At 42.4% G+C, this 26250-nt stretch overlaps 2 protein-coding genes across 2 annotated transcripts in view; one reads left to right on the top strand and one right to left on the bottom strand.

The window, feature by feature from the left end:
* Nucleotides 1-7560, top strand: part of Glipr1 (GLI pathogenesis related 1) — a 16054-nt gene extending 8494 nt beyond the window's left edge. Inside the window, exons 3-6 of the mRNA XM_021205443.1 lie at nt 4397-4482; nt 6377-6462; nt 7220-7246; nt 7342-7560. Coding sequence (XP_021061102.1) covers nt 4397-4482; nt 6377-6462; nt 7220-7246; nt 7342-7496 — 354 coding nt within the window. The 3' untranslated portion in view covers nt 7497-7560. The remainder of the gene's footprint in view (nt 1-4396; nt 4483-6376; nt 6463-7219; nt 7247-7341) is intronic.
* A 90-nt stretch (nt 7561-7650) lies between these two features.
* Nucleotides 7651-19424, bottom strand: Krr1 (KRR1 small subunit processome component homolog). Its single transcript, XM_021205221.2, has 10 exons — nt 19306-19424; nt 16557-16729; nt 15288-15422; nt 14945-15070; nt 14785-14868; nt 13555-13611; nt 12624-12794; nt 9923-10000; nt 9746-9839; nt 7651-8660 (listed from the first exon to the last, which is right to left on the bottom strand). Exons 1-10 carry the CDS (start codon nt 19385-19387, stop codon nt 8518-8520), a joined length of 1143 nt encoding a protein of 380 aa, XP_021060880.1. The 5' UTR covers nt 19388-19424; the 3' UTR covers nt 7651-8517.
* Between the last annotated feature and the right edge of the window lie 6826 nt (nt 19425-26250).

Here is a 26250-nt window from a genome sequence, read left to right on the forward strand (position 1 = left end):
CCAGCTCCTGGTTTGGTTGATTCTTTGAATAGTTCTTTTTGTTTCCACTTGGTTGATTTCAGCCCTAAGTTTGATTATTTCCTGCCTTCTACTCCTCTTAGGTGAATTTGCTTCCTTTAGTTCTAGGGTTTGAGAGATAGGATTTTGAAAATTAGTTTTCCCAAATTCCCAAGTATTAGCCTTCCTTTTTTTTTTCCCCTAGATGGAAAGGAGGAACTTACAAATTGAGGGAAGTTTCTGCTGTCTCAAGTCTGTCTGACATGAACTTGAGTTTACTCTTCCTGTTTTGATTCTCTGGGATGAGGGATATTCGTGTGGGTAACAAGTCTGTTAAAAAGCAAATTGTCTTCTGACTGCTACGTATTTTGCATGCTCAGCCACTTAAATTCCAATTAACAGGCTCCTTCATATACCTTGCACACCTTCTTTACCTGGTTACTTTATCCTGAAGTTGCTTTACATTTGACAAACTCTACTTTCAAGAACCAACTCCCACATCTCTTACTACATGGACCAGGGTGCGAGCCCTTAGCTGGATAGTTTCTGTGTCATCTTGGCCTCTGTCAGTTTCTCTTAATTGGACTAGCCGTGCACACAGGTGTATCCCCAAATCAGGAAGAGCTCTCCTGAGAGCCAGAAGCCATCCGCAGCTGTACCCTGCTGTCCCAGTATTGCTCCTATTTCTCCTTCCCCACTCTTCTGAGACTGTACTGTCATGTAAGCTAATATCACAGAGTGAGCTGTGCAGGAATCTGGACCAACACTTTGTCAGTAGCCATTTAACAAAGAGTTCGGCCCCAGAATCTAGTTTTGTAATAATGTATGTTAGAAGAGGATTTCTGATAAATTCTTGTCTAAAATTCCCATTTCACCCTTCTAAAAGACCTTAGTGGTGGTGGTAGGGTCTACCCAAGTCATTTCACGTTCCTACTAGAAATTTACCTAACATAGGATCTAAACTCTACTTAGCCTCCTCTTTTGAAAATCAGGTTGTTATGTATGTTGCCCAATGATAAACAGGTAGAGCATAAATTTAGGTTGATTATCTCTATGAGAATAGTATTGACATACTCATTCAACATTTTAGCTTCATGTTCACTGGAGAGTAGCAAGCTTTTCATTTTTGTTTAATAAAAGATTTGCTGGTAGGCAAATTCCAGATATGGACCGGAGCTACAAAACCTGAGTTCATATTCCTGCCCTGACACTGTGTGACCCTGGCTTTGCTTCTTTGACTAGTAAGTACAGAAAACAATGGGACTAAGTGGGATGGCTCAGGCTGGCCTCAGATTCACTGTGTAGCCCAAGTAAGCCATGAACTCAGTGTGCTTCCTGTCTCATCTTCTAGAATGTTGGGGTTACAGATGTGAGACACCATATCGGGCTAAGCCTAACTGGGGGGGCGGGGGGGAGGGTATTTGCAAGGTCTCTTCTTAAAGGCCTGGTGCATGGGGAACAGTTTCCTTGGGTGGTGGGGTCCAGACATAGGAAGACGGACAGGCCATGGGGTGTTCACTTGAAGGGGATGCTGGGAATTATCCCTCTTCTCTGTCTTTGGTTTTCTGGCCACCACAAGGTGTGACTAGTTTCCAAGACCCTCATCACAAAGGCAATGACAACTGTGACCATTCAGGACCCAGAACATGCCTTCCCACTGATATTTTGTCACAGTGACTAATATACCAACTGTTAGCAGTCAGGCATTTCCACCTGACTGCCCTCAGGGACATACCAGCACCTTTATGTCATCCCTTGTCCCCAACCGATACAACAGGTGTGACACATAAAAGCTCTCCACAACCTTTTCTATTACCCCTGCCTATATGGTCTTACTTAACCTTGTGACTTCAAGATTCATATCTCTGTTATCCCATCCTCATAACTGCAGGTAGTTAGGTCTAGGGTCTATCCCAGTCTTCACTGGGATATATAGTAGGCAGCTCAAAACGAACATGCTTTGAACAGAACCCTGTGCCCAAGTTCCTACCCACCTTGCTTGGTCCCTGGTTTTCTGTAAAAAATATAGTACCTGGGTCCCAAGTCCAAATGCTCCACCACATGCAGAATAAAATCCAATGTTCTTAGCTATTCTTTGTTTTGTTTTTATATATAAATCCCATTTATTTAAAAAAAAGTCAGACATGCTTCTGATACCTTTCAAAATCCTTACTTGAGATTTCATACTAAAATGAAACATTTTTTTACAATCAAAAATAGATTTTTGTTATTTCAGTGTGTGTGTGTGTGTGTGTGTGTGTGTGTGTGTGTACATGCATGTCATGGAACCCAACTCATATGGTAGTCCTTGTGGCAAGTGCCTTTATCCCCTGAGACACTTCACCTGCCCGTGAGAGATGCCCCTCTTAGGAGCTGTTTGGGAGATAGTTGTCACATGTATATTTGCATATTGATATCACCTAAGGATCTATTACAGTGTACAATCACTTTGAACACATCAGTCAGGGCCTCTGGATGGAGGGGCAACAGGGAGACTGAGTAAACCTCTCAGATGTTTCTTCTTCCTCCCTCCTCCTCTTCCTCCTCTTCTTCTCCTTGCATTGTTTTTTTTTTTTTTTTTCTTTTATTGGATGTTTTCTTTATTTACATTTCAAATGTTATCCCCTTTCCAGGTCTCCCCCTGCCTCTGTGAAGGTACTCCCCCACCCACTTACTACCACCTTCCTACCCTGGCATTCCCCTACACTGGTGCATCAAACTCCCTCAGGCCCAAGGGCCTCTCCTCCCACTGATGCCTATCAAAGCCTTCCTCTGCCACATATGTGGCCAGCTCCATGGGTCACTCCATGTGTATGTACTCTTTGGTTGGTGGTCCAGTCCCGGGGAGCTCCGGGGGTGGGTGGGGCTATGGCTGGTTGACACTGTTGCTCCACCCCCCCCATGGGGTTGTAAACCCCTCCACTCCTTCAGTCCTTTCTCCAACTCCTCCATAGGGGACCCCAAGCTCAGCCCAATGGTTGGCTGTGAGCATCCGCCTCTGTATTTGTCAGGCTCTGACAGAGCCTCTCAGGAGGCAGCCATGATCAGGCTCCCTTCTCTTTCCAGCCCCGTTATTCTTGAGTCAGGAACTCCATCAGCTTCCAAGAATTCTATCACCCAAGAGTGAGTGACCATGTGCTCATTCCCATGCTGCTAAACTAAACCCCAGGATCGCCTCCTCCTACTCCCATCAACCCCCCGGGCTTCTCTGTCCATCTACTCCATAAGTGCCAAGTGGACTCAAAAAAAAAAAAAAAAAAAAAAAATCTGTTACCTACCAGAATTCCTTCAGTCTGCTCCCTTAGATCTCACTGTCTGACTGTCCCCCAATCGGATTGTGCCTCCACTTGCCTTTTTTCTGCCACTAACATGCCAAGCAACTTTTACAAGCACCTTTATCCCTGTGAATGGTGTCCATTCTCACACCTCAGGGTTCAAGGTCACTTCAGAGATGTCTTCCCTCAACACCTTTTGAATCGGCTGCTTTCTTCCCTTCAAGGTTGCCCTATTTTATTTCGCTGTGGCTGCTTTCTGTAGGAAGCCTTGTAGCTGCTTAGAGGAAGCACTGGAGAAAACAGGATTGCTAAGCACATGGGTTTGCTTTCTTCAGTGGGAGGATGACGCCGGTCACCTGGAATCTGGTCAACTTGGGCAAACAATCCAGTGATGGCTCTTCTATTAGGAGCCAGTCTCTACCTGGATGTCCCCCAAATCCTGAGAGCTGTCTTGGCTGATCGTGGGCTTTGTTTTAGTGACTAGAACGTTTCCTTATAAAAGAGGCCCCATGTACCTTGGTGTCCCCCATCAACAGAATACATCCTTAAGCTTGTGACAAACCCTTCCCTGCTCTAGGCCCTAGCCCTGAATACCCTATCGGCCAACAGAACTCATTCTTATTGGGGAAGGTCAAGGGTGCTTTGCTACTTTGCAGGGAATTTGGTGTAGCTACCCTGAAGCTTTGTTATAAGAATGATCATGGGGGAGACTCCTCCCCCAACCCCACCCAGTTTGACTGTGTTGAAATGTGTAAGAGAATTAAATCCCATGATCTGGCTCTGGAAGATGTCATCCAGCCTGACTGACTGACCAAGTCTGGCTGTTCCAAGTGTTCATTTTCACCTCTTCGTGGTTCGTCTCCTGGCTCACAGTGATAGCTGCAGGGACCCTATGACAGCTTTCCAGGATCATCTTGTCATGTATGTGTTTATTTTACACACGCACCCACGCACACTGAGACTGTAACTCAGGACTTGTTTCCAGCTGAGTTCTGAATGCTTATTTCCTTAGTAGACCCTTATGTAACTAGAGTAGATATTCCTTACCTGAGCTATAAAGGCTTGATCATAATCAAATGTTCATTTAATCATCTTTATGGTAAGAAATCTTCTCGCCCTTTCAGGTTGTTTGGGCGGACAGTTACAAACTTGGCTGTGCGGTGCAACTTTGCCCTAAAGGAGCAAATTTTATATGCAACTATGGACCAGCGTAAGTGCCTGAATTCTAAAAATATGTTAATATAGGTATTTATCTGTAATATAGAAAATCTAGAAAAAGTATAAAGGAAAAAACAATCTCAAGGCCTCGAAATCTTCTGCTCAGACTCACCACATTAATAGTGTGTGGGTAAGTTCATACACACATATATATGCTTTAAAACACTGCAAGAACATCTTTAAGAGTGGCAAGGTTAAAATGCTTGCCAGGGATGTAAATTAATATTACATAATACCAGGAAAGGGAATTGACATGAACTTTTGTTTAAATCAGAGCAAACTTTTGCACAGTTCAAAACTAAAGTAGAGCTGCTCAGTTAACACTAATTACTTCAAGACTTTAGACAGTTGAACTTTTCAGATAGTAACAGCTTAGGTTCCAATAATTATAAAAACGGTGGATAATGCTGTATCGTTCTGTGTGGGAATATTCTGTTTCATGTGTTGGCTTATTTTTTGTTGACATCTTTATTCCTTTTGTACAGGGTGAATGTTATTTCATTTTTTTTCTGTTTGAGAGTTGTTTGTGTCCTAATACGTGGTCAGTTTTAGAGAGTATCATGGGCTGCTCGAGAAGAAGTATGTTCTTTAGTGAGAGATGGCATACTCTATAAACATGTTATAACCCATGACTCCAGGGCTCATTAAACAGAGGAGAGTGTAAGCTTTGGCCCTAAGTACAGCCCAGTGTTTTTTGGGCAATGCCCCCTTAGGCCATCCCCTTGGGGACCTTTGCTCATACTGTGTCTTCCCTCTTTCCCAGGCTCCCAAACCTCTTATCCCCCAGGGTTTCTAGAACAAATTCAAGAATATTCTGCTTGATTAGGCAGAATACGGTAAAGGCTCTTTGTCTTAAGGATACTCACCCAAACGAACCCAGGCCTTCCTAGTGTCATGTTTGCTCCAAACCAATCTAGCAATTTTAAGTGACATTTTCCCCTTTTCTTTTAGTTTGGAATGCACAATTAAAAAATAAGATAATAGTGATTTAATCACAAGCATTCTACAACTTAGGCTGCTAATGGAGTGTTGTGCTTTTTAACAATGAAAGACACTGTAACTGTATTTCATTCCCAGCCCCACATGCATGCATATGTATGTATGAATATGTCTGTATCTTCTAATCTCTTTTGGTTTCACGATAAGTTGCTTTAGAAATTAGCTCTTTTGGGGTTGAGGCTAGGGAATGTGGTACATTGATAGAACATTTGCCCAGCATGGATGAAACTTTAAATTCAATCTTCAGTGCTACAAAAATGATGTTATCCTCATCGTATGCATAGGAAAAGGTTCAAACATGTTAGATCAATTACTGAGCTCTCTCTATCCCTTAGATATTTGATTAGGTAATAGTTATCAGTTACTATCACATTTATATACAAATAATTTTTTTCTAATTTTCTTCTGGAGGTCATTACCCCAGCTGAACGGTGTATCTAAAAACTATGATGGCCTGGTACCCAGAAAACACAAAGTGTAATAGCTTTTCTAGGATAGAAAAAGTGGATGGGTTAAGTAGACAGAGCCCAACATAAGACATTGCTAGATTTTTTTTCTTTCCTGGTTCACACATATAAACTGACATCTTTGGCAAATTATTGATCTCTAAGATCTTCAGTTTCCTTACCTGCTTAATAGAAACAAAAATAATTCCTTCTCAAGAGTCCTCATAAATGTAACAGTATAAATTATACAAAGTTCATAAAACACAGGGTTCACATGACATGAGCCCTCCAAATACTAGCAACCTTCCGCCTGCGTCTGTCTCTAAGCATTTATTGGCCTCCTGAATCTTCCTCCATCTCATCATCTGGATTTGGTCAGACATTTGGAGTAAAGTGCAGTTGTGTTGGGGCTCCCTCTACTAACGGTCTTCTGCTTTCCAGAGGAAATTACCCAACGTGGCCATATAAGCAAGGAGCCACTTGCAGTAATTGCCCAAAAGATGACAAGTGTCTCAACAGTCTCTGCAGTAAGTAAGATCATAAAAACTCTCCATAGAATTAAGGTATGGGCACTGTGTGTTGAGCTGGCCTTGGTAAGACCCAGAAGCCAGCTCATCATACTAGGCACAAAGAAAGGCTGCACGGGCAGAAGTTTAGAGATAACGCTACAGACCTGGAGGTCTTGCGCTCTCCATGCTGGTCGGTAAGCCAGACCGGCAGAGCTGAGGCTGCAGGGACAGTTTAACAGACTGTTCTCAAGACTGTTTTTCCATGGTGTGAAGGGTGTGGAAAGCAACTGCAGTTATGCCAATCCCATGGTTCTTTGCTGCCACATTTACAGCAGACTGGATCACAGAAGCAAGGCTGGGTAGGGGCACTTAGAAGGAAGGGCGAGACATCAGTAATGACTTTTGATAAGCCAGATACCCTGCTGAGACGGATGAGAAACTGCTACTTCCTTATCATAAAAAACTACTTGAATTAAAAGAAATACTTTAATTTGTGTTATTTACAAATCATATTTTAATCTTTAGTTTTAACCATAGCTCAAAATCAGATTCATCTGGTGGTTGTGGCATAGTAAATGATATCTTCATTCATCCTAGTATTTCTTTTGTACAAAAATTTACATATCAAGTTCATATAAAAAGACTGAAAAATATATTGATACTGGACTGATCTTTGAAAATCATTGTACTTAAAGCCAAGTCAAGTTCACAGTTGTAAAGAATTGGAAACACAGCTTCCCTCACACCTAACTTTTTCTTAATTCTGGTTTTACAGTTAACCCAAGACGAGACCAGGTCTCACGTACGTATGCACACCTTAAGCTGTTGTCCCGGGGCACTATGCAGGCTGGGTTAGCACAGCACGGGAAACTGAGTCCACTCTTCTTTGTTTCACAGGTTACTACTCTGTCGATTATCCAGACTGGCCTATATATCTACGGAACAGATACACATCTCTCTTTCTCATTGCTAAGTCAGTTCTTCTGTTACTGTCTGTTTTGATTACCATCTGGGTAAAGCACAAATATCCTAATTTGGTTCTTTTGGACTAAAGCCATGGTTGGGGGACAACTTATTCACATGTGGCTACTTAAAAACTTTTCAATAAAATCTTAGAAGTTCTTTTGACTTAGGTTTTTTTTTTTTTTTGGTTTTTCGAGACAGGGTTCCTCTGTATGGCCCTGGCTATCGTGGAACTCACTCTGTAGACCAGGCTGGCCTTGAACTCAGAAATCCACCTGCCTCTGCCTCCCAAGTGCTGGGATTAAAGGCGTGCGCTACCGCGCCCGGCTTCTTAGTTTTCTAAGTCTACAGAGTTAACTTGCCTTTTGGCATTATGAATTCAGACTGACCACATTGCTATGGTTATGATTTTAGCAAGTAATGTACTCCCAGGAAATCTGAGAGATTTACAGATCTGTAACACTCATTTTAATAATTCTAAGTCCAATTGCTCTCAAGAATACTTGCTGTTCTTGCAAAGTGCCAGTGTCTGGTTTCCAGTCCCCACACTGTCTCACTACCACCCACACCTCTAGTTCCAGTGGGTTCTGTGCCCTCCTCTGGCCTCACTGGGGGCAGGGCCCGCATGCTTACATGCAGGGTAGATACCCATGCACATTTTTCTGGTACCATTTCCTCAGTCAGAACAGTGACAGATTTGATTTAGAGGCCTTGGATTTTCTGTTTGTGGGTTTTTTTTTGTTTTGTTTTGTTTTTTTAATTCTGGAGTAAAATAATAAAAGCAACCGAGTGGAAATTTTGCACTTATTTTCCTCAAAACCAAGTGTTTTGAATATTATAAAGACCAGCCAATGGCAACAAACATTAGTTTTGATGACTAATAGTCTCAATTCCAAAAATCTATATAATTTAAAATAACAGGTATTCCTAAAACATCCAGGCAAAACATGCCTGGGACTGGTTGGACAATGTACACATAGGTATCTACCACCTACATATTTACAAAGCATACGTCCATGATTTTCTGAGTTTGACTCAACTACAGCCTTCACATCTCAAAATCCTTTACAAAAGGAAACACCTTAGAAAGTTCGGGATTTCTTTCCAATGCTACTTTTTTCTCTTCTGCTTCTTTTCATCAGCCTCCATCTTGAGTTTAACTTCCTCCGCTGTAAGAGCGCCCAGTTTCTTGGTCTTTGCTTTCTTAACCTTTTCCTTGATGGCAGCCACATCGATCTTAGTTTCAGTTGAAGCTGCAAAAGTTTAAAACAGACGCAAATTTCATATTATATTTTTAAGAGGTCATCTATGAAACAGAGCCATCTAAAAAGAGTTGGTCCCTCGAGTTGAGAACATCCATACAGATGAAACATCATGGCAGAAAGTATACTTAATTCAGTTACAGTCAAACTCCATTCTTTACACATCACATGATTTGTACATATTACAAATAATTTTGTACTTTGGAACTTTATTCATTAGGAAGCCAATTTTCCACACAAAGTATTTATAATAATTTTTCATGAAAAATAATTATAGAGAGATCCCTTCAGAAACTCTAACAAGGCTTATCAAATTAAGCTAGAAGTATTTTAACATGATTTTGTTAGTAAAAACTGTAATGTGGCAGCATCTAGTGGTCTTAACAGGCCAAACTAAGGCTGAACTAAATACAAAAAACAATTTTAAAAGGATGCAATTTTTTCTTAGCATAAAAGAATTAAAACTTAAAATGTACTGTCCAAACAGCCCAGACAGTGGAGGTACAGACATTTTAAACCTCCACTCTACGGGGCAACTTTAATCACTGATGGTTACACAGCTACCAAAGTACTTAAAGTGGGCTTCCCACCTCCTTGGGCTAAGGTTGGCTTTGGATGGTTACTCTGACAAGAGCTACCAGAGTCAAAGAAAATGGAGGACTGGCAGGCGTGGTTAAGGGGCGACCTGAGGTTTTTCCTCCTGACAGGTTTGTTTTTAAGATTTTTTTTTTATAAGTACACTGTAGCTGTCTTCAGATGTCAACCACATGGTGAGCCACCATGTGGTTGTTGGGATCTGAACTCAGGACCTCTGGAAGAGCAGTCGGTGCTCTAAACCACTGAGCCATCTCTCCAGCCCTTATTATTTTTAAGACTTTAAGATGAGAATTGTGTTAAAGGCACAGCTGGGAAAGGCCTCTCCAGTGTGACAACAGAGTCTGTGTATCTTCACAGTGGTGACACGTGGGTCACTTTTGCCTAGGCTCATGAGTAATTAACCCAGCTATGGAAGCCGGTGTTTCTTAGAGGTTGATATGCGCTCTGGGATTGCTTGTCATAGACCACGGATTTCTTACCTTCCTTTGGCTTCACAGCTGGCTTTTCCTTAGGTGGAATAAACGCTTTGTTTCGTTCCTCCTGCCTCTTTGTAAGAGCTTCTGCTTGCTTAGCCTACATCGGTGAGAAACGCCTTAGTGAAACACAACTGATAACAAACTGTGCTGTGGATGTTGTGGAATCTGAAAAATCCTTACCTTTATTGCTTCCATTTTCTGCCGCTTCTTCTGATTCGCCTTCAGAAAGTATTCACCACTGGCCAATTCTTTATCAATCTATTAGAGACAATATTTATAGTTAGACCAGAAATAACGTAGTTAAAGGAATTCCCTAAGAAGTCACAGTGTCCTTGGGGTTGGAAAGTGTGGCATCAATACTGATTATTTACTGGTCACATAAGAGGTAAAATATAAGCAGAGGTTAATGAAAATGTGGAGCTAGGATAGCAGGTGTGTTTGTGACCCACACAGCTGACTAACTCAGGTAGGATCAAAGTTCAGGGTGGCAGCAATGAAAAGCAATCAGATGGGTCTGGGGGAACCTGAGACTCCAAGAAGGCGGACCGTGGCTTAGAAAGGATAGAAGCTACGGCACAAAAGAACAGTGAAAGGCTCTAGGCCGGGTGTGGCTGTGCATGGTTTTGGTCCACACAGCCAGGGAGGCTAACACAGGAGGACAGAGCTCAAGGCCAGCCAGGGCTATAGAACTAGACCTTGTCTCAGAGGAGAGGGGGAAAGCCAAGAGGAAGAGGGGACCCAAACAAAGCCACTGTCTTAATTCTTGTACTTTCTCACTTCAAAGTTCCTTGAGGTCAGTGTCATCACCTCACTTAGGCATGAGGACATGGACAGGTCAGATAAATAACTTGCTCACAAAGAGGTGTGAACACAAGTCAGGGGAGGCACTGCTGTTTCAAGAAACTTATGGGGCCCCTCCCTCCACAAAGAAGAGCCAAAGTAATGGGTGTATAACCTTGTTTTGGGGTGAATGAGCACATGTGGTATCAACAAGAGAGACTCAAGTACTATAATATTAGAAAGCCCACAACAGTGGGTGTCAAAGGGGGTGCTAAGGTTCCTACCAACTTTCCTGTGGAGCTGCTGGGCCAACGTCCCTGACTAGTCAGAAATAAAGACAACCCCACAGGGCAATGATCAAATACCAAGAAAAGAGGTAAGACCCAAATAAAACTATTAGGAAAAGGGGGAATATTAAAACCCGCATTAACTAAATAGAAAAATTCACTAGCAGTTATTACACAACTACATGTCAATTATAAGACTTGAAGGGGAAAAATGCTCAAGGCATTTATAAATCTGTCAGTGACAAAGAGATTAAATGAGTATCAAGTCTCCTAATAAAAGGGAAAAGCCCAGGACCACTTTTGGCTTCAGTGCTGAACTTTTAAACTTTCAAGAACTGAATGTGTTCATGCGGCAAGGCACCAGAGGCAGGTAGGTATGGATTCAGTTACATAGGAAACGCTAAGGATGCCATCGAAACCTTTAAAACTGATGTGTGAACTCAGGAAAAGATACAAAATTAGCAGTCAAAGTCCTTAGCTTTTCTATCCCCAGTAACAAGTTTACTAAAGTCAAGGGCATTCAATCTTTTGCTATATGACACCATAACACCCATCTACAAACGTGGTGGCTGCATTCAAGGTTCTCCAGGGAAACGTGAGCAGAAGGCTGGGAATGCCGGGAAGCTACCTCACTAGAACCAGCTTTAACATGCATGTGCGTGCACCCCAGCAACCTTAGCACAAGACCTCTACAATGAACATTATAGACCACCAATGAAATAGCTGAAGATAAAAATGGAAAGATCTTCCCTGTTAATGGATTCAAGGAATTAATAGTGATGAATGTCCAAGTCACCGACGGCAAACTATAGCTAATGCAATGACTGTTCTTCACAGATGGGAAGAGACGATCCTAAGTTCATATGGAAGGACAGAAGATCTTTAGTCAAAGCAATCCTGGGAGAGGAGAAGACAGAGGCACCACAATCCTGATTTCAGGACTTAGCACAGAGCTGTAGACGTATAAAGAGCAGCGTACACCGGCACCCAGCCCTGCTATGAAATGGTGTTCCTTTAGCTCCCACTCTTCTTCCTTCCCAGAATAGATGCCACTGCTGGGCATTCCCAATGAACACCCCTCCCCCAAGCACTGGCCTAAGGGTTTCCCTGAAAACCCCAAGCACAGGTCAGTGAGGAGTGGAAGACGGTGGCCAGATAATGGTTTATGTTTAAATCAGAAACGACATGGTAAAGACTGAGTACTGTAAGATACAGGCAAAGAAGGGAATAGTAAAACCAGATCCCAGATAGGTGGGGCTCCAAGTCAAGCACGAAGAGAGACTTTACATGGGTTAGGGGAAATGCGAGACAAGGAGAAGTCTAAGGAACTCTTTTCTGATGGCCTCAAATATTCCAGAGCTGTAGAATGCTGGGCTCTGCCGGGTGTGGAAGGGAACAGAAAGGGAACACAAAGGACTGCCACATAATTAAGGCCTAGCAGAAGTCGGAGACACAAACTTTTAGTGAATTTAATCCAATTTCTCCACTTTAATTTTTTGCCTAACTCCAATTTTTGAGTTTTTCTGGGAGGGTGTGGCTAAAGAATGTGTATATGAGAAAGAGATGGGGAGAGAGGACCAGAAGACCACTAACAAGGAAACTGTAAGGTAAGACTTTACATACATGGTCATAAATGTGAGTCCCGAGGTAGCTTTTAGCTACAGCAGAGCCCGGGACGCCCACTCCCCAGACCCTTGCTATCAAGTTCTCACGTCCTAACACATGCACACCCACCGCCAACCCAAACTCTAGTGTTTCCAAACCCAGGATAACGTCGTTTCATCCACACACAGCATTCACCACTGGCCACTGACCTGGCTCTCTGGCTGTGGGGGAGGGAAGGGCGTGTACTCCTTCTTGACACTCTTCTTCTTTGGTTCCTTGCGCTTATTCACATTTTTGTGCTTGAACTGTGGCAAAAATCTTTCCCAACTTTGTGATCGTAACTCGGAATCTTTTGCCAACTCTCGTTTAATCATCAAGGTCTTTAGGCACATACATATAAATAAAACTATATATTTTAAAATTCATACTTTATCATCATCACATTGCTTCTAAAAAGTAAGGGATAAGCTTCTCATGTGTTCAGAATGAAATCAATTGCAATTAAACTAAACCTGCACAACTGGCCAAGTATCGGAAACTCTAAGAGTCTAGATCAAACAAAGATATCACATGAAAACAAAGCTCTGCTTCCCTGCCACCATCCATTAAATAACAGGGAGAGTAGGTGCTTAACTAGCTGGTGCTTCCAGTGAGTGGGCTTTCGGTAGCAACTGGGGCATCCTAAGTCCCAGGAATTTAAAATCACTTTTACCCCCAGCTTCCTGCAATGTCAGTGCGTCCCGCACAAGCACACATCAGCAAACGGCTCGCCGCACTATGGCTGCATTCTGACCCAGTCAGGGTCTCCCCACACACGGTGCAAGCATTAAATCCAAAAGGAAGCTTTCATGCAACCGAGAGTTCAGACTTGGAGACGGGCAGAATCCTCCTGATGCCACCTATCCTCAGTCCCGAGGACTCTCTTCACTGTACTGGAATGCTACAATAAAGGACAGTGTCTCTCTCCATAGTTTTTACAAGGGAGATACAATCGCCAAAGAGGGTAGTGGGACAAATTCTAGCCCCAGTTCACCCCAAAGACCTTTGTCTAGCTCTCCGCATATTACATTTTCATAATTTTCAGTTTGTGAAGTTAGAACTCTGACAATCACTAATTAATAATGTATGAACAAAACTCACTTTAATGTTATAAATTGGATGGATATTCTTCATGGTATCAAGGACTACTTTTCGAACCTGAAATTTACAAAGAAAAATGAAGCAGTCACAAAGATTTCAACAAACTGGACAGAAGAGGATTAAGCTCCTGTAAAATATCCCATGAGTCAGAGACCGTGGCCACACCGAATATACTTTAACTGTTCTCAGTGGCTTCTCCATCTTCCGTAACAGCAGTCAACTGTTTCAAACAAAGCATGTTTCATGACTATGACCATATAATAAATAACAAAATATCCAAGGCCCTACAGGTACTACTGATTTAGGGCAAGATAGCTGGATTTAGAGTCAAAAGACAAGGGTTCAAATCCTGGCACAGGGGCTACAGCTTAGCAGGAGAGAGCTTGCCTATTGTGCACAAGGCTTTAGGTTTGATTTCCAGCACTGCAAAAATAGTAATTGTTGTTATAATAATAAATAATAACCCTGGGACTACCACATCATGTAAGAGTCGATTAATATTCCTATTTCAGCTTTATATCTGTAAAATGGAGATAAAACTATATCTCAGATCTACTGTAAGAATTAAGTAACATATTTCAAAAGATGTAAAACTATAAAGTATTTGATATTATTATTGCTCCATTAGAAAAGAGTAGGTAATTTATGAGAGAGAAGCCATCAGAATTCCTACTAAAGGAATTCCAAGAGGGAGGCAAACCACACAGCCGGATCCAGCTCAACACGGTAAGAACAGACCTGACAGGAAGCTATGTCCTATGGGTGTTCTCACAACGTCTGAGAAGGTGCAGAGATGTCTACAAAACACTAAACCAAAAGATCCAGTGGTTTAAAGGGAAAGGTTTCAGAGGCTGACCTCTACTGGTTACACGCGTTACTACACTACCAGGGCCTCAGCTCAGTATCCTAAAGCTGACACCTTGTGTGGATAGTAGGGCCCTGGGGGTGAGCTACTGGGATCTGAACTTCCCCTGACGGTCTTACAGTGGGAAGGACGCACACACCTAACTGGGAACCACATGCCTCCACAGCTGTCAGAGGTGGCCCAAAGCACCTGAGGTTCTAGGAAGTGATGGCGCCCTCAAGTTACATGGCGAACAATTTTCAAATTAGAAATCAAAGCACATTCTAAAAATAAGTGATTAGAAGACATTACATGATAAACAATCATGTGACAACCAAGTTAGTTATTTCATGTGTCTGTTGGTGGCATCGGGTCCTAGCTCTCACCTCTTTGAGGCCACTGAAAGGCCCGATGACTGAGACTGTGTTCCCCTGAACCATGACGTAACAGTTTGTCAGGAGCTCCAGTGCCTGAGGCAAGAATAAGTTCAAACTCAGTGTGCTGAGAGTCAGCAAGAGATGGCCACGCCCCGGCAACCACGATTACCTTCAAGGTAGAGCCTTTGGGACCAATAAGCCGCTGTCTTCTCTTCACAAATCTCTCTTTATTTCTCACTAGAGAGCCGATTTTAATGATGTCACATGCAACATCATCCTGAAGTATCCGTACTGCCTTTTAGAAGAAGGGGAGAAAAAGGTAGCCTTGGCTACTAAAACGCAAGTACAAACATGAAAACTGGGAGGAGGGTGCTGGGCAGATAGAAAGACAGTATCACAGGCTGGGGAACTCGATCCCGTGTTTTCCTGAGACCCTGCCCACCTTGTTTTTGTGAGCAGAGTCTCTCACTGGCCCAGAGCTCACCAAGTTAATCCCCCTGATCCAGACACACCTGTTCAAAGGAAACGCTCCTCGCCAAGAGCTTTATTAAGTCTCGGGCCCTTATGATGATGTAAGGGTCAAACGTCTTCTTTGTTGTACAAACAGTCATGCTACCCTCGATCAAGTCCAGCGTTGCTTTAACATGCTACAAAAAGAAGGAAAGAACCCAAAATGGTTTCAGCTGTAGATCATTAGAATGGACCCCAACCAAACTAAGAAAGAACCTCTGTGCCTGTAAGCTAACTACCAAAGCCTCTCAACTCCCTCCCCGAATAAGCTTGGGCATTAAATACAAATGATGAATACTTGATTACTTTTATACTTGGTAGGATGTAAGAAACTGAAGTAATTGTAACCCAAGACTGAGAAATAATTTTTCATTTTCATTTTCTACCTGGTAAGGGACTAAATACAAAACAAATTATGACAGGTTTACAAAGCAATAGTTAGCAAAAATGAGCACCAAATCTCAATAATGTCTTTAAGAAATAATTCCTTCTGTGTACACAGGAGCACATGAGGAGGGAGGAGTGCACATTCGTGCACATGCACACGTGGAGGCCAGGGATCAACTCTCAGTGTCGCTCCCTAGGCATTGCCTGAGGCTCGCCAAGTTAACTGTGGGCTAGCCCGTGAGTCCCGGGTCTTCTACCTCCATCCCTGGCTGCTTACACAGGGTCTGGGATGGAACTCCAGGCCTGATGCTGGCATTACAAGCACTTCACCAAATGAGTGACCTCCACAGCCCCAACAACTGGATGTTAACAGAGCAAAGCAAAAGGCTCTTTTCTGCCTGTGACACATTCAGAAGAGTCCTGCATCGCGGTGAGCAATGAACATTTCAACCCCAGCACTCTGGAGACTTGGTGGCAGGAAGCAAACACGGAAAAGTTGGGTGCACCAGTGAGTGTTGTTTAAAATAAAATCTGAAACATGGCTTGGCTCAAACTGGCCAGTTACATGAGTACATGATTACCATTACTGCCTACAAAAGGCATTTGGAATTCTGGATGAAACAGGTAATTCTAGACAGCATGAGAAACCTCTGAACTATTAAGAGGATAGGTACTTCTCAAAACACTTTATTATGCACAAAATTAAAAATGAATGAACTCTAAGAATAAAGGTTACCTAGATTCTTTTAAATACTAAAGGAAACAAATTAAGCAGCCATGTTGGCATTTCTAAAACTAAAATCCACCAGCACGCACAAATTTCACTAAAAGTAAAGGCACAAGCAAGAGCAAGATCTCACAAGAACTGTTTAAAACAGGCGTACATGCTCATTCAAGGCTTTCTGCACCAGCGGCCAGCACTCCTTCAGGTAGGCCTCGCGGTATTTTGGGAACAAGGTTGCAAAGCTGCTTTCCTCCAAGAGTCCTCTGGGATTGTCCTCTTTGGAAAAAGCTGGTTCCTTCCAACCATCAGGAACAGTGAGGAGCTCTGCCTCATCTACAGAAGAAAGAATTTACAAATCACATGGTAATGGTCTTTCACAGACAGTGTGCATTCTGTGCACATCTTCATAAGATTCCCAATGCATTATTTCATATCCGCCTCCTTGGTTGTTACATTATTCAGCATCATAACCATGGCTCCATCATCATCATCATCATCATCATCATCATCATCATCATCATGCTGTAATAGAATCATCTGAATACATTACGGTTGCCTCATCACAACAAGGATGCTTTCCTTGTACTCACTCTAACTGGGATGCACTGGTACACAGCAATTACTAAAACACTTTCACTACACTATAATGTGGTTCAAACACCTTATTATTTTTATCCCTTATTATTAATAACCTTCATGACTTCCTTGGTACACAGTCCCACCCCCACATGTCTGTGTGTGTGTGTGTGTGTGTGTGTGTGTGTGTAAAAAATTCCTAAAAGTGGATTCTGGTGTACAATGTTAATAGATACTGTAAGTAATAGAATTTTAGGATTTCCAAAGAGCTTTCTACACACCTTTCATCAATAAAAGAAAAAGCACTGTTAATATTTCTACTTTATAGGAGAAGATACTCAAACTAAAAGGACTGTCGGCCCAAGGGGACAAACGCTGAAATGGCTAGAATCCCAATAACTACGTGAGATCACCTCCGGAGAGCCTGCTTCACTTCTCAAAACTCCCTGTCCCAGAACTTTAGAAATCCCTCAGATCCAATACCTACAGGTTAACTCTACCCAAAGAGAATCATCTGTGATCTTGCAGCATCAGCACACCTGTGGGAGTTTGTGAGTAAGGCCATCTGGGTTCCATCCCAGGCCGAGTAAATTCACATCTCTGGGGTGTGGTCCAGAGACCTGTGCTTAAACAACGTCATCCAGTCCTCCTTAAGCCACTGAGGTCTGAAAGGCAGGCCCTCGGCCCACGTTATCAGCCACAGGTAAGAAAATGTGCTTTCTACTTCCATTCACTCTGCGACTTCTGGTTCAAACTCCTGACAACGGGTCCTCATAAACCACTCATTCTCCAGTATCTTCTATACTGCAAACTAAAATCCTATAAAAACCGGGAACACGAATTGCATTATGAGTGTGTCCAGATCTAAGTTGAACAGTTCAAGTGCTGTCCATCGGTAAAAGGGAAAGGGGCCACCCACCAAAGCACTGAAACAGGCAAAAGAAATAAAAGCCACTTTCACAAAAATAAAGCATAAATAGCCCCAAAACGTGAAACTGTGCAACTTCATCATCGGTGAAACCCAATTAAAGACACAATCTGTAACTGAAATTGTATCTATTTCTTATCTACCAAATAGCACACTTTCTATAATGAAATAAAAAAAATCACTGTAAATTTGGATCGATGAGAAATCTCATCTATTAAGAGTTGTGCTGGCCCAGTTTCCCATCCATGGTCGACTGTACCCTCACGCTGTGAACATAAATAAACCTTTCCTAAAATAAAAAAAAAAAAAAAAAAAAAAAACAAACAAACCTGGCACAGCTCCTTCCGGTAGCATTAGCATAATATACCCTGCAACTGAGTGTCCCATCCTAAGTTCCAACAGAGACCCTTGGGCATTACCAGAAGACACGCACAAAGGTGCTTACAAGAGCAAGCTGAAGACAGAGCTCAAACATCCACCAACGGAGGAATTTAAATATTACACAGCATCGGAACGAATAAAAATCACACCTACAAACATCACCTTGGTTAAATAACCAAAGAGAAGCTAAAGACACAGACAGCATGCAGAGTGCATTCTCCTGTGATTCAAAAGGAGACAAAAATCGAAGCGTTTTGTTAAAAAATATAGCTGTAGAAAGGTGACAGAGAAAGCTCAAACGAATTACTCCGGGTACCAGAAAGGAAGCTACATATCCTCTGTGACTGGCACATGGGAAACCTGCGGAAGATTGTCAACTCTTCCTGTCAATTCCTCAAGCATTGTTTTGAAGCTTTTACCGGTGTCTATAGTCCCTGCCGTACTTGACGTACTTAGTTTTTTAAAGCAAAAAATTTTAATTGTTTTCTTTTTAAATTGAAGGTAGGTAAAAGCCAAACTCTTCATCATAACGGAAGAGAGCAATCACACTAGAGCAGCAAAAATCAAACTAGCGGCCAGAGCTAAAGACTGAGGGCTGTGTCATCTAGCGATTTACTAAAACTTCCCACTGAGCTCCGTCCCCACCGTTCCCTGTCCGGCCCCCTCTCCACCATGGGCGCTCGCTCGCAGGACACGACGATTCTCCCACCTGATCCTGGTCCGCATCCCTCCCCTCCCCTCCCCAGCGCTCAGGGCAGAACTGCCGCGCCTTCCACAATCTCCGAGTCCTCACGCTTCTACCGGGGACGGAAGGCGCATCGGCTCCACCGGCCAGGGACGGTCCCTGGCAAAAACCCTGCGCTAGCTGCACGTGGCCGGCGCAGCCATCAACAGTCGCGACCCTCGGCCGCCCCGGCCACCGCAGCGCCTAACGGGAGGCTCAACCCCGGTACGCGGCCGAGGAAAGCGACAACGATGCTCCGAGACCCGCCAGCTCCGGGCTTCGGGTCCCGCACTGCCTCACCTTGGGTCTCTCGCTTCTGCTTCTGCGGCTGAGCGTCACGTTTCCGAGGTTCTTTGGCAGGCGCGTCCGCAGAAGTTGCCATCGCAAAACTGCTTCCGGCGGCCCCGGAAGTGGAACTGTGCTTTCAAATCCCGCCGGCTACACCGTCTAAAACGCAAAACGAGTTCCGGCTAAGCCCCCACGAGACCTGCGCGGTCTCTGCTCAGACGTACCGGAAGGTGATGGGGCGGAGGGGGGAGGAGCGTGACACTTCCTCCCCAGGATGCATTGCAACCTCGGTGTTGCACGCTGGGAATGGTAGTTTTCTTGTATCAAGCTCTAAATTGTAGCTACTTGAAGAGCCCTGTGGGAACTTCTTTCTTGAGACTGGAAAGGAAAGGGAAGGGAGAGAAAGGGAGCGAAGGAGAGGAGAGAGAAGAGAGGTGGGTGAGGGCTAGGGAGAGAAGGGAGGGGGAATTATTAAAATTCTTATTTGAGGGGAATTAGAAATCTAATGAAAATGGTGAACTGTATCAAAAATCTACCCAAACTTCGTTACCACTCTTTAGCCCATTTGAAAACCTACCTTGAGTTTTGCATTCTAAATCTCTCAACTTCCAGATTGGTTTTAGGAGATTTTTCTATTTTATTTGTATTTGTTTGTTTGCTTGCTTGTTTGTTTATTTTGGTTTTATGAATTGATGCCTCTCACTATGTGTCCTTCACTAACATGTAACATGCTACGTAGGCCTGGCTGGCCTCAAAGTCAGTGATCTTCCTGCTAATGACTCCAGAATCTGGGATTAAAGGCGTACCACCACACCCATCTTCAACATTCAAATGGTTTTTTTGGTGGGGGTTGGGGGGAGCTGTTACCAAAACTTTATTGTTTATTATTCTTACATCAAAGCTTTAAAAGGCTTAGGATATAGTCAGTAAAAACAGCAAAAAATATTAGCACAAAAATATATTCACTAAATTAGACGCTAAGAGGTGGAGAGATATGACCGGGGTCTGAAAACACACTGGGACCTCCCCTTCGGAACCATGCTCTCCCCAACCTTCAGGAAACTTTTAAGAAGCACGTGGGTCGATAGGCCAGGTAAAGGAAAGAGGAGTGTCCGCATATGCTTAGTAAAACTGAGACACTGAAAACAATACTTCAGGAGCTTAGATCAATGGTTCTCAGCCTGTGGATTGGGACTCCTTAGAGGGTCAAACTACCTTTCACAGGGGTCACCCAAGACCATCAGAACGCACAGGTATATATACATTCTATTTCATAACAGCAAAGTTAGAGTTATGAAGTAACAAGAAAATAATTTTGTGGTTCGGGAGTCACGACAACATGCAGAACTATACTGAAGAGTTGCAGCATTAGGAAGGTTGGTAACCACTGGGTTCGACTATGTTTTGAACCAATTTTAAGGGAAATTTTCTGTACTCAAAATGATGTCTCATAATGGTACACCCATTCCAGTCTCTTTTTTGTTTGTTTCGTTTTTGGTGTTTTCGAGACAGGGTTGCTCTGTGTAGCCCAGGCAGTCCTGGAACTCACTCTGAAGACCAGACTGGTCTCGAACTCAGAAATCCACCTGCCTCTGCCTCCCAAGTGCTGGGATTAAAGGTGTGCGCCACCACTGTCAGGCCACTCCAGCCTCTTTGAGAATCAAATGTAATTAGTATTATGTTTGAATGGTTATGAACTTCGAGCCTCTTTCAAAGCGTGCTTTCCACATGTGGGTGTGAGGGTCTGGGTTCCTTTCACTAGAAAGGGGCTGATGGCCTCACTTTAACTTCTTCCTAGCCCTTGTTTTTTTGTTTGTTTGTTTGTTTTTGTTTTTTTGTTTTGTTTTGTTTTAAAGTTGAAATCATAATAGTGTTTCAATAAATACTAAAAAGTCTTCTAAGGTCAACTGAGAAGATGGGAAATTCAACACAACTATCAAGTTGGGGGCATTCACATGTTCTGAATAAATTTCATCTAGATTTTCATGAGTCTGTTACTTGTTGATCATGAAGTATTTAAATCAATAATTTAAAAGGGAGCCGGGCATGGTGGCACATGCCTTTGATCCCAGCACTGGGGAGGCAGAGGCAGGCGGATTTCTGAGTTTGAGGCCAGCCTGGTCTACAAAGTGAGTTCCTGGACAGCCAGGGTGATACAGAGAAACCCTATCTTGAAAAAACCAAAAACAAAAAACAAAAAAACAAAAAACAAAAACCATCAAAAAATAATTTAAAAGGGAAAAGGCATATGGGAGGCTTTAAAAAAAAAAACAAAGAGGAGGAATGGATCTGGGGAAGAAGAGGGAGGGGACTAGGAGGACTGGGGGGAGGAGAAACTGGTTGGAATACAAAGTATGATAAGAATAAAAATAAAATAAAAGATGAAATGCTCTGCTAGCCATGATAGTCAACAGTCCCAACACGAGAGGTTGAGGCAGGAGTCTGAGGCCAACCTGGTCTACATAGTGATCTTCAGCCCAGCCTGTTTCAAAAACACCAAACAAGCTTTGTATCATAAGAAATCATTTTAAAAAATTAATGGATATGAAATCTGAGAAAATATTTGCAACACACTGATTTGACTAATATTTCTCATTTGAAAAGGAATAAAATAGTATAAGCCAACAGAAAAATTATTAATAGGCAACTTAACTGGGCCAACATGTCCATTTATTTAATCATATACTGTTCTAGATGTTTCTGTGGCTGTATCTTTGGATGACGTTTACATTTATAGCAGTGTGTAGGCCTCACACAAGTTGAAGATTGAAAAGAAAAAGAAAACCAAATACTCTCCAGCAAGAACAGATTCTGTAGCAATAAACCCTCAAGCGTGAACTCCATGTGGCTTTCCCAGGATCAGCCGCCATCTTACCATGACCTTTAATAGGTGAGTGGCTTTTTCAAGTATGATTCTTGGCCTTGCTCCTGCTACAAAGTGTTCAGACTTCACAATAAAATAAAATCACTTCTTGCCCACCAGATTAGCAAGAAGAGTGAGACAGAGAGAATTAATTCTGCTAGAAGAGACTATTTGCAAACACTTCTAGTGGAAATGTACACAATTGCTGGCATTTTGCAATACAATCTTAACAGTATAAAGCGTTCACATCTGTCCCATTAATCTCCCAGGGAAAGTACAAAAAGAAGCAAGTACATAAAAGGAAGAAATTGTATTCAATTATTGGCCCAGTTTACTGAGTACACTTGGGAAAGGCCCAAGAATTTGCACTCCCAACAACAAATAACTATTTAAATTAAAATCTCAATAGCTGCACGATGAGAAACACTGCTCTGTATCTCTATGGCTTTGGATTTGTAGGATTCCAAAACGAAGGGCCAGCAAATGCCTTAATCTCAACCAAGCATGCCATGCAGAGTCAGTTTCTATTCTTCTGTGTAGGAAGAGCCTATATCAAAAGCACATTGCCAGATATCTGTTCATTACTCTGCTGGTCTTCTTTTCAAGAGTCTCTTATTTTTTCTTTGACAATTTCATACACTTACAGTGCGTCGTCAATATATCTAACCCCCAACTGTAGGCTTCAGTTTTTCAAAACCTACTTTTAATAAGGGTTCTCAAGTGCTCCAATCCCCTTTCTGACCCACCATCCAAAGGTAAGGAGGAAAAGATGGTAAATAGGACAAGGGAATGTGGACCTGCTTTGAAGTAGTTCTATGGTGAGATTACAATCTCCCTTTGTCAGGTTACCAGCAGCCCAGCCACTTCAGTAGGGTAAAGATACCAAAAAGGAATCAGTAGTGGTGGCATGATCCAGCAGAAACCACCAGGCCTCCACTGAATCAGCATGAGTCAGCAGGGAGCAACCAGAAGCAGCTGGAATGACTTGAGAAGTTCTCTGCCATGCCTGATAGTGAAGATGTGAGACCAAGGGAGAGGCGAAGCTAGCTATGCAAGAGGGCCGTAGATGTCCATTGAGTCCTATTTATACTCTGAACTGGCTGGTTTTGTGTGTCAACTTGACACAGGCTGGAGTTATCACAGAGAAAGGAGCTTGCTTCAGTTGAGGAAATGCCTCCATGAGCAGTAAAGCATTTTCTCAATGAGTGATCAAGGGGGGAGGGCCCGTTGTGGGTGGTGCCATCCCTGGGGGTGGTAGTCTTGGGTTCTAGAAAAAAGCAAGCTGAACAAGCCAGAGGAGGGAAGCCAGTAAGTAACATCCCTCCATGGCCTCTGCATGAGTTCCTGCTTCCTGACATGATTGAGTTCCAGTCCTGACTTCCTTTGGTGATGAATAGCAACATGGAAGTATAAGCAGAATAAACCCTTTCCTCCCTAACTTGCTTCTTGGTCATGCTATTTGTGCAGGAATAAAGACCCTGACTAAGACATACTCTCTCCAAATATCACATGTCCTCCCACAGGTCTTACCTCAGCAAAACACCTGTATGTGAGCCTGTATCACATGACACTACCAGAAACTTCCATTTCACCCAACTCTCCCTGGATATCCTTACATATCTCCCTGTCACCATCATGCCCTTACAGTTAGTGCTTCTGGCTAGAATGTTGGCTTCATCTTGGACAAGCATTGTTCAGGAAACCAGAGCTGCAGTAAGTTTATGGGTTAAAGGGCCATGTCCTATCCAAAAGACAGCACTTCACGGAACTCTTGCTGACCTTCCTGATCCTATTCTGTGTCTTTCCCTGGGCCTTGAGGTTGGTATGGGTGTTCCATTTAGGGATTGGCACTCAACAGTCACTTCTCAACACTTGGACCAACTATGAGTGTCTCCACTGAGTCCTACTATACAGAGGTTTCTCTGGTCAAGTTTGAAAGCAGACTCGCCTAGGCATAGAGTTATAAATATTTAGAAGGCAGTTTGACAGTACGTCTATTTATCTGCTAGGCTTCTTGATGAGCAACCCTGTTCCTTTTCTTTCAACTTCACCTCTGTTGTCTGGAAATCAGTTTCCTGTTTACCCACACAATGGGACTTGTAACCAGGCGAGACTTGTTGTCTAAAGTCATTCACTGCATTGAGAACATTAGTCCCTCTGGTCTCTAGTCCAATAAAACATTTATATTTCTTTGGAAAGCTAATCCCCTCACCCACTTCTTGCATAACAGGCTTTTTCCTTTCTCCTTATGACTGTTTTTGTTGACAAGCAACAGCTTTGATTTCATTTGCAGTTATAATATTCTTTCTCCCTAAAGGAGAACTGGAACACATTTCTTAATATTAGGTTGTAGCATAGCAGCAGAAGGGCTTTAAATGCCTGCATGAATATTCAAGATTTAATTGGTGGCATGTGAGACATATTGATATTGCTGCAAAGTATTTTATGCAAAAGGAACAAACTACAGCATTTTATTTTTATACACAACGCAGGAGGAATATTCGAGCATTTGGGAAAGCAGATCTTTAGTCATTTGTTAAATTTACATGTTCATCTATAATGGTAGATGGCTGGGAATAAAATGAGATTTTTACAGAAAGTATTTTAAACACTTAGTGGATATATATTTAACTAAGTCACTTGATGGTATTAGTAAACATTGCAACTTCATTGCTGCAGATTCTCCATTTAAACAGTCTAGCTGCCTCAGATCCATTGGGAGACATGAAGGTTCAAGCTTTTCATCATTACACTTTATGCACACATGATGATTATACCCACTTTTGTTTACTAGTCCCTGCACGTATCTGATAAAGTCTCCATATTCTTCCACAGAGAAGAACAAACATTTGACAACACAGAAGATAACCTTTCCCCCAGAAGCTCTAGTGGTTCAGGTGTCAAGGTCATACTTCCTTTTTCAAGGATCAAGGAAGGAATATCTCAAGGGGCTGAGGATGGTCTTCTGGGCACTGCATACTCTGAGATTCGAGCTTCTCAGGAGAGACTTGGGGACTTTTTATCCTCAATAAATAAGCACAACAGTCTACAGTTGGAACCGACTTAGATACAGCATATAGCAATCTTCTTGAGATTCCTTCAAAAGACATAAAAGCTTAACTCAAAGTCATTCGAGTAAATACGGTGGCCTATTACATAATCATGGGACTATAAACCGACATACTAGACTTAAGAGGCAGAGTGACATAAAGATATTCATCTCCTCTCTCAGCTACTTCTCTCTGTGTCTCTTCCTCCTGTCCTGTTGGAAAAGCCAATCGCCTCTCTACAGGAGTGAGCAGCAGCTGTGAGGAGAGGTTCTCAGTTGAGACACCAAAGTCTCACATTGTCAGTCCTGTGCAACAGACAGTTGACAAAACCTTCACTACATGACTGTTCATGTTTTGAGCAGCTATTGGGGAGGGGGGTTAATACATTTTTATACAAACACAATGAGTATAATATAGACTTAAGCATAACATTTATCATCTTTTGATGGGTCTGTCTCTGGTTCTTGCCACTAGAGGGCAAGTGGTCACAATGATGGTATTGGTTAAAAGTTGAAAGGCTTTGCTTGTATCCATGGAATCTCAGAGTTTAGATGGAAAAAAATTTTTTTGTCTGAGTCAGCTGTTAAGTTGTGCATGAGGATGAAAATACCCAGAGACACTAACTCATACAGGCTAGATCTAAATATACAAACTCAGCATCATCTAACAACATACAGATCAGCTAACTGCTAATATCAATCAATTTAGTTGGTTTTTTTTTAATGCTAGACATAGAAAAAAGTGTTAAAGTGTTTTGTTAATCCTTTCAGTTCCTTAATTTAATTAACATATTAAAATTTCTGAAATGACAAGACTTAGGAAAAGAACCCCTCATATGTATTGGATGCCTGTTACAAGCCACTATTGTATTTCTATATGGCATTTATTTAATGCCTTTGACATTTTTGCCCATCAATGTATGAGCTTATCAGAAGACAAAACTTAAAAGAAATTAAACTAAGTTTGATTCTGAGATTTCTTCTAGGAGATGGGGATGGTCTGTGGTCTTTCATTATACCAGATTATTTATTTGTTTATTTATTT

Source organism: Mus pahari, chromosome 9, assembly GCF_900095145.1.
Source record: "Mus pahari chromosome 9, PAHARI_EIJ_v1.1, whole genome shotgun sequence".
NCBI classification, from domain to species: domain Eukaryota; kingdom Metazoa; phylum Chordata; class Mammalia; order Rodentia; family Muridae; genus Mus; species Mus pahari.